Source organism: Amblyomma americanum, chromosome 1 (genome assembly GCF_052857255.1).
Source record: "Amblyomma americanum isolate KBUSLIRL-KWMA chromosome 1, ASM5285725v1, whole genome shotgun sequence".
Taxonomy (NCBI): Eukaryota; Metazoa; Arthropoda; class Arachnida; order Ixodida; family Ixodidae; genus Amblyomma; species Amblyomma americanum.
The window spans coordinates 52,812,901-52,820,363 of NC_135497.1; the positions used below are offsets into that span (position 1 = coordinate 52,812,901).

General features: G+C 48.1%; 1 protein-coding gene across 1 annotated transcript in view; it reads left to right on the forward strand.

The window, feature by feature from the left end:
* The window catches only part of LOC144132771 (carboxy-terminal domain RNA polymerase II polypeptide A small phosphatase 1-like), a 91,272-nt gene extending 84,183 nt beyond the window's left edge, over positions 1 to 7,089 (forward strand). Inside the window, exon 6 of the mRNA XM_077665423.1 lies at positions 6,627 to 7,089. Coding sequence (XP_077521549.1) covers positions 6,627 to 6,890 — 264 coding nt within the window. The 3' untranslated portion in view covers positions 6,891 to 7,089. The remainder of the gene's footprint in view (positions 1 to 6,626) is intronic.
* The last annotated feature ends 374 nt before the right edge of the window (positions 7,090 to 7,463 follow it).

Below are 7,463 nucleotides of genomic sequence, written 5' to 3' on the forward strand. Positions count from 1 at the left end.
CAATTGCTTACATAATATGCTAGAATGTGGACTTCTTGCTGGCTACATATTCCGGTAAGTCTTAGGTTTAAAAATTTATCCGCTTCCTGCTTTTTACGGAATACTTCGGCAGACTCTTCAAGTGCTTTCTTCAAATCAGCAGACTCGAGAGGCGTTCACTTTGAGTCGGGGACATCCCTTGAGGTGCATGGCTGAGAAAGACCAGACGGGCATCCTGGAAACTTTGATGGGATTGCGCCTGTGCGAAAGTGGTGCAGTGGTGGTGCTCTCTGTAAGCTCGGCGATGTAGGAGGCCGCTCGCACGATGTCGATCTCAATAAAGTGAAGTTAAACCTAGAGGGAAGCTCAATTTCGTTTAAACAGCAGCTGTAACTTGGCAAGGGAGCTATCTCTTGAAATGTTACATTCACCGCTTAAAATTGTAACAAGGTTCCTGGTTTAAAGACACTCTTATAAAATGCAGCGCTAAGTCTACCTTGTCTTTCAGAAGTGACTTTATTTGAAGACACTCCAGGGCGGTGGCACAACGAAATTCGCTCGTGGTATTGCCCTAATCCAGGCCTTCTATTCTTCATCCCGGGGAAACTTGAAAACAGGATTTTTGAGCTGCGATTTTTAATTAGTCCGACAAATGGTCACGCAGCACTTGTTATGCATATAGGCCTAGACTCTGCATTGTATTCCTTGCCTCATTTACAATGCAGGGAACTTCTGTGCAGGCCTCTTTTTGACTGACAGCTCGGGGGAGGGGGGGGGGGGACAGCCAGAAGCCCTTAACGCCTCTAGAGGGTGTTGGTCCAGCCACCCCCATTTTGAGGGTAGTCTGTTTTCTTATCCAGCTTATACGGTATTGTATAGCCACTGCTGGGAGGAGGAGAGGTGCCTCCAGACCTGTTTCCATTCACTGCAAAAGTTGACTTTCTCCCCCCCCCCCCCCCCCAATCTTGAGGGCAGTCGGAAAGGAATGCATTACTAACCTCTGTTGCGTACAAAAAAAGGTAATGCGTTATCGTTATCGAAAAAAAGTAGCGCACCTTACTGTGCAGTTACCTCATAGCCATTCATTTTAATTAGTCCTCGAATTAAGAACATGAGATAACAATTTTATAAAGCTCACATTTCACATGAAACTTGTGCCCCAAACAAAATTTTACGCGAAATCCTGATTTAACGAGAATACTTTGCACAAATGTGCCGGAGCTAAGCAATGTTATAGTGGCCTAAAGTTGCCGGTAGAGTTAGATGCGATGGCTTCTGACTCTGTGGCACATGGTGAAGCCATTTTCTGAATTTGATATTAAACACAAAATGACATTTCATCATCAATTCTAACTTCATGAAGAAAACATCGCTGAACTCAATAAATTTAGGGTAATTATGAAAAATGTGATGTTCCAAAGTGCTGTACATTCTTCCACTCCTTAGAGAGTTGTGTGTTTCAGTGGTTTGGGAAGGGGAGGTAGGTAAAGGCGAGTGTGTGAATGCGCGTTTGTGCGCGTATTCCGTGTTTTATGGCTTTTTTGTCTTTTTCTTTTAGTTGGGTGCGTTGTCAAGGGCAGGTGTTTTCTTCCATGCCTGCGAGCCGCAACAAGGGTCGTCGAGAGCACCTGTTCATTTTGTTTACTTACATCATCACTTTAGTTGCTCTGCGCTTATTTTTTCTAAATAAGGGGGCGGAGTAGGTCACAACTGGAACGAAAAGTAACTAGTAAAAATGTTAATGTAAGGACGTTACCTGTTACAGTTCCGAAAATGGTAACGAGTACGTTACTAAGTTACCAAAAAAGTAACCCATTACCGGTAGTGCCATTACTTGCAATGCGTTACTGCCAACACTGTGTATAGCACAGCAAAAAGGAGGAGGAGCCTTCCAAACCTGTTCCCATTCACTAGAAAGTCCACTGGATTTCTCCATCTACCCCTCTCTTGTGGTGTCTATTGCTCCAGGGCAGGTGAAATCCTTGGCAGGCCATGCTTCTGCCCCCCCCCCCCCATCTGGAGGGCACTCTGTATTGTATAGCACTCCAAGGAGGAGGAGGAGGGGCGAAGTCAACTTCCTTTCTGGATTTCTGCATCTACTCCTTCCTTGTGGCCTGTTGCTCCAGGAGGGGGTTTTCCTGCAAGGAGCCAACTAATGCTCTCCCATTAAAAAAAAGACAGCATAAGAACCCACAAGGGTGCTCAGTGTAAAGCTTTGTAGGGGGCTTGTTGGTCGTGCATACAGAGACTGGGGAGCGCTACAATCAAGACAAGGGGACAACACCACTTAAGAACACCACGAGACACGAGCGCAAAAACGCTCGTGTCTCGTGGTGTTCCTATGTGGTGTTGTTCTCTTGTCTTGAATCTAGCGCTCCCCATTCTCAGTGTGCTCAATGTAGCCTTTGGTCATGCAGGAATGCGCCACGAAACCATTACACCGCACCTTGATACCGCAGACTAAAGGCAGATTCACTGGACCGTGCACACCAGGACCGATTTCGTGCACTTAGTTATGGTTTCCGTAGTAAAGCGGGGAGGGAGCGCAGCAAATTGATTTAAAGCTGTCGCACGACCTCTGCGACTCCAGTGTGAACCCACCTTAAATCTGGTTTCTTTTTTTAACCTCGTCTCCTCGCCTTAGGAAAGGAAAAAAATCTGAAATAAAAGATGGTGTTATAGAAGCAAACTAGATGGTGCAGCTTGTCAAGGAGCGCAGTCTTGAATTTTGGGGGGCAGGTTCAAACTGTGGGCTATATATGGCCTATTGCCTATGGTGCGGTAAAGAAAGAGTTAAACTCAGTAGGACGCACGAAAACACTTGCAGCCACTATCGGCTGCGATGCGCGGGGGTTGGGGGGGAGGGGGGATGCCAATTCCCCGCATTGACGTAGCAGCTGCGCAAGGCCTCTGGCGCTTGGGCTCCGTCAAAGGTTGAAGTTTTGCACATATTTCGGGTTTTCCAGCTTTGCTAGTGATCACTAAGTAGCGCTTTCGCACTAAAAACATGCCGAGGCGCTCGCCGCGCCTTGCCCGCTGCCCGGGTCAGCCAGTTCTCGGGAATTGACCTCGTGCGCCATCTGATGAGTTTGTGCACACACCTTGTGAGGGGCCGCCACTTTTTCCACTACCCAACACTTCTTGTTAACTGTACCGTCTGTATGTCATCGTGGGCCGCGAGCGCGCCAGTGTTTCTCGACTGCCACACGGTTCAGGAGAACCTTTAAAAATTCAATTAGGAATTACTCGCTGCATCAAATGAGATCATATTTTGCTCCAGTTGTTCCGAGATGCATAGCGAACAAAATGAATAAACAGCTTCTACGGTCTAAAAATGATGTCATGACCTCTTCAAGGTTCAGTTGCTTTTTGCTGGATTCTGTTTATATTGCATGCATATAAAGTCGATCCCAGGTATATCGAACTCAAAGGGGACGGCAATATGTATGCTTATATATAACCTAGAATCAAGAATACTGTGCACCCACGCTAGTGACACCTTTCTTACAGTGATGTGCCGCCCACCGGTGTGCCGACAGTGCACTGCTCGCTAGGAGTCTCTAGGCCTAGCCTGCTCTGCATCAAAGCCACAGGGGACAGTGCTTTCAAACTAGCCACTGCCAATCATAAGACGTCGAATCATGATACCAGCTTGCTATAAATAGAACAATCTTCAATTAAAATTAAGGTGCAGTTTAAGTCCTTTGGCAGCCTAGTGAACAAAGAAATCCAGGTGAGGGGCGCTGCTAGGCTTCGGCCATTTAGTTTGGCTTCATCGCACGACAAGCTATGCACCGAAGGCTGCCTTTCCCACATGGAAGAAGGCTACCCTCACGCATAACTAGCCGCTGCCAATCATATGAGGTCGAATAGTGATACCAGCGTGCTATAAATAGAACAATCTTCAATTAAAATTAAGGTGCAGTTTAAGTCCTTTGGCAGCCTAGTGAACAAAGAAATCCAGGTGAGGGGCGCTGCTAGGCTTCGGCCATTTAGTTTGGCTTCATCGCACGACAAGCTATGCACCGAAGGCTGCCTTTCCCACATGGAAGAAGGCTACCCTCACGCATAACTAGCCGCTGCCAATCATATGAGGTCGAATAGTGATACCAGCGTGCTATAAATAGAACAATCTTCAATTAAAATTAAGGTGCAGTTTAAGTCCTTTGGCAGCCTAGTGAACAAAGAAATCCAGGTGAGGGGCGCTGCTAGGCTTCGGCCATTTAGTTTGGCTTCATCGCACGACAAGCTATGCACCGAAGGCTGCCTTTCCCACATGGAAGAAGGCTACCCTCACGCATAACTAGCCGCTGCCAATCATATGAGGTCGAATAGTGATACCAGCGTGCTATAAATAGAACAATCTTCAATTAAAATTAAGGTGCAGTTTAAGTCCTTTGGCAGCCTAGTGAACAAAGAAATCCAGGTGAGGGGCGCTGCTAGGCTTCGGCCATTTAGTTTGGCTTCATCGCACGACAAGCTAAGCACTGATTGCTGCCTTTCCCGCATGGAATGAAGGCTACCCTCATGCATACCCCATGTTCACCTCGTCATGCGGTTTCACAGTGCCAGCGCTTCCTGTAAGTCTCCAAGCCAACACATCCGACCGTCTCCACGGTCAAGTGATCACCTTTTATGTGAAGCGCCACTCGTAGGGCCGTGGCACACCTTCAGCATGTAGAATATTCTTGTGAACGAACAAATGCGAACTTTAGTGCTATATATTTGCACAAAATTTCCAATGGGACCGGCTGTAATACCCCGCTCAGCATCAACCGACACCATTAGTTAGCATCCTAGAATATGCAAAAGAATTGTGGATGTGCAGTGATTAAAGTGTGGCTGCATGGGTGCCATGCTGCGATTGTCTGCTGCTTGCATAAACACTACAAACAAAATGCTTATTTGTGCCCATTTTCCATTTTTCCTTTAAAATAAGGCTTCAGAAAGGGTGTGCGAAAATTTCGCCGAGATTTCGCCAGCATGTCCTAAAAAAACCCTACAAAGAACATAATTGCATATTGCTGCCTATACGTCGACCCCCCCCCCCCCCCTCTACCTCGCGGACCAAAAAAATTTGACTCCAAATGTAAGTCTACATAACCCCCTCTCTGCCACCTTGCCCTACATTTTGTAGTTTCCCACGGGATGGCATGACTGTGCGTGAGCAGCTCAAAGCAACAAACGCACAACTTTAAAATTGCAAAGCCAGCAGGCAGAGGCAAATGGCGATAAAAGGCGATAAAATGGCACCCTCGCGTGCGGCCCGGGCCGCCTGACGAGCGGTAAACTGAAGAGTAAACGATTCAATAGTTTAAGGTTCCCTAGCGTGCTGGAGGCTACCGGAAGTTTTCTCTCACAGCTGTTCATTGGGAAAGCGACTGCCAGGGCTAGTGAGTGGAGTAAACGGCGCACAATTTGATTTTTTTTGCCGGAACCAGTTTACAAACTAATTAACAATCAAAACAAAGCACTTTTATTCCGAAGGTATGACTTCGCTTTGGCCTGGCTTTGGCAGTGGCATCTTCCCTCGAGTGGAGTGGTGGCGTCCCCTCGCCTCTCATTTTTGTAGCCGCACACGAAACCACGGCCGCGCCGGTCTTCCCAAGACTACCAAGCGTGCAACCGCGTGCATGCTGGTGGTCTGGCATAGCAGCGAGTGTAAAATATGCGATTAAATGTTTTTCATAGACCCGGGTAATAAATTGGGGATGTGCAAATTATGCGTGTAAATATGATAGGCATTCCTTATTTCACGTTTCACAAAGTCTGTTGGTGCATGCAACGGTGTAAGCAGTTGGGTGAGCTGAAGCTAACCAGGAAATTGTTGATGGAGTTGTCAAAGACTACAGGCAAGTGGCTTTGAACAGAGGAAAATTATTGAAGCTTAAGTTATTAGGTAAGTGGTCTTGTTTCGTGCTTGGTTTTGGTACAGGCTGGAATCGTTTGCCCCAGTCGACGTCACACTTCCCTCTGGCCATCAAACTCACACAATCAGCTGAAAAAGCAACTTTTTGGGCAACCCATCGCTCACATAATACCGCTCCAATGGGCCTTTGAAGTATTAAGGCCATCTTGACTGAAATTTTACTTAGGCTGCAGTGGCTGTTATTAACTGCACAACATGTGAACGAAGCATTCATGGCAAAGTGATATGGCTATAAACTGTTTAAAATGCACTATGGCAAGCACTGCACTTGGCCTCATTGTGAACCGCAACGGAGATGCAACATCACGTCTTGAATCACCTTTGCTAGCTGCAATCCCTCTTGCAAGTGGACAGAGTCTGCAAGCAATGAATCTGGAGTATGCAGGTTCGAACCCGACTGTGGCGGCTGTGTTTCCATCGAGGCGAAACTCAAAAGGCACCCGTGTGCCGTGCAATGTCAGTGCACATTAAATATCCTCAGGTGGTAAAAATTATTCCGGAGCCCTCCACCACGGCACCTCTTTTCACTCCCACGTTTTTCCATTTTCTTAGGAAGTGGTTAAGGTGTCCACCGAGAAGTGAGAATTGCTGCGCCATTTCCATTCCTAACAAAAAAAAACACCAAAGCAGACCAGGGAAGGCTGTTGGTGCACACTAGCATTTCGTGTTTTTTGCTGGTTTTGTGGCGTTTTTGATGACTTCTTGCTGCTCTTGGCAGGTGCCTGTGGGGTCCTGGTTCGACGACATGTCGGACACAGAGCTGCGGGACCTGATGCCGTTCTTCGACAAACTGAGCCGTGTCGAAGATGTGTACACGGTGCTGCGAAACTCCAACAATGCTGCAGGCGGTGGCGGCGGCGGCGGCGGCTCACCAGCCTTCCCGGCACCGCTGCTCATGAACGGTGCAGCGCTGCATGCTGTGGTGGCTCCTAGCATTTCGCCAGACAAAGGACCCCACGGCGGGGCAGTGGCCCGCCATTAAACACGCACGCGTGATGCTCCCTGTCTTGTGCAGCAGTGCAATAGCCCCCCCTCCTCCGCCGGCAGTACAAAGCGCTTACGGGTCCCGTGCTAGTCGAAAGACTCTTGCCGCCCGGGAGCTTTCCGGCAGCCTACTTAAAGTGGGAGGGGGGGAGGCCGGCTGCTCCTTTGTGCCTTGTTTCTTCCCCGGTGCGGCACCGGGGAGTTTGTGTAATAACAGTGTTACATAATCTCATCTGTATCATAGATTAAAGAGGACTATTTCAGCTTGCACACCTGCCCTTGTCTGCTTCACTGCCACATGACTCTGCATTGTCTGCCTGCTCGTGGCCGATTTTCAGCACACAGCAAAAGCATCTAGCGTTTCGGTCAGACAATGCACGCGCCGCGTTGTGCCTCGATGGTTGGCCACGAACGCATCAGCCAGGAATGCTCCTACCATTTTAAATCTCTTTCGTGGCTGAGTATTTGTGGTGGCCCGGCACAATTTTGTCTACTGTGGTCATATCGGTTAAAGTATACCGAAACAAACCTTGAGTCGGCCCGCGTAGGTGCATTCTTGCCCGTGCGCGCT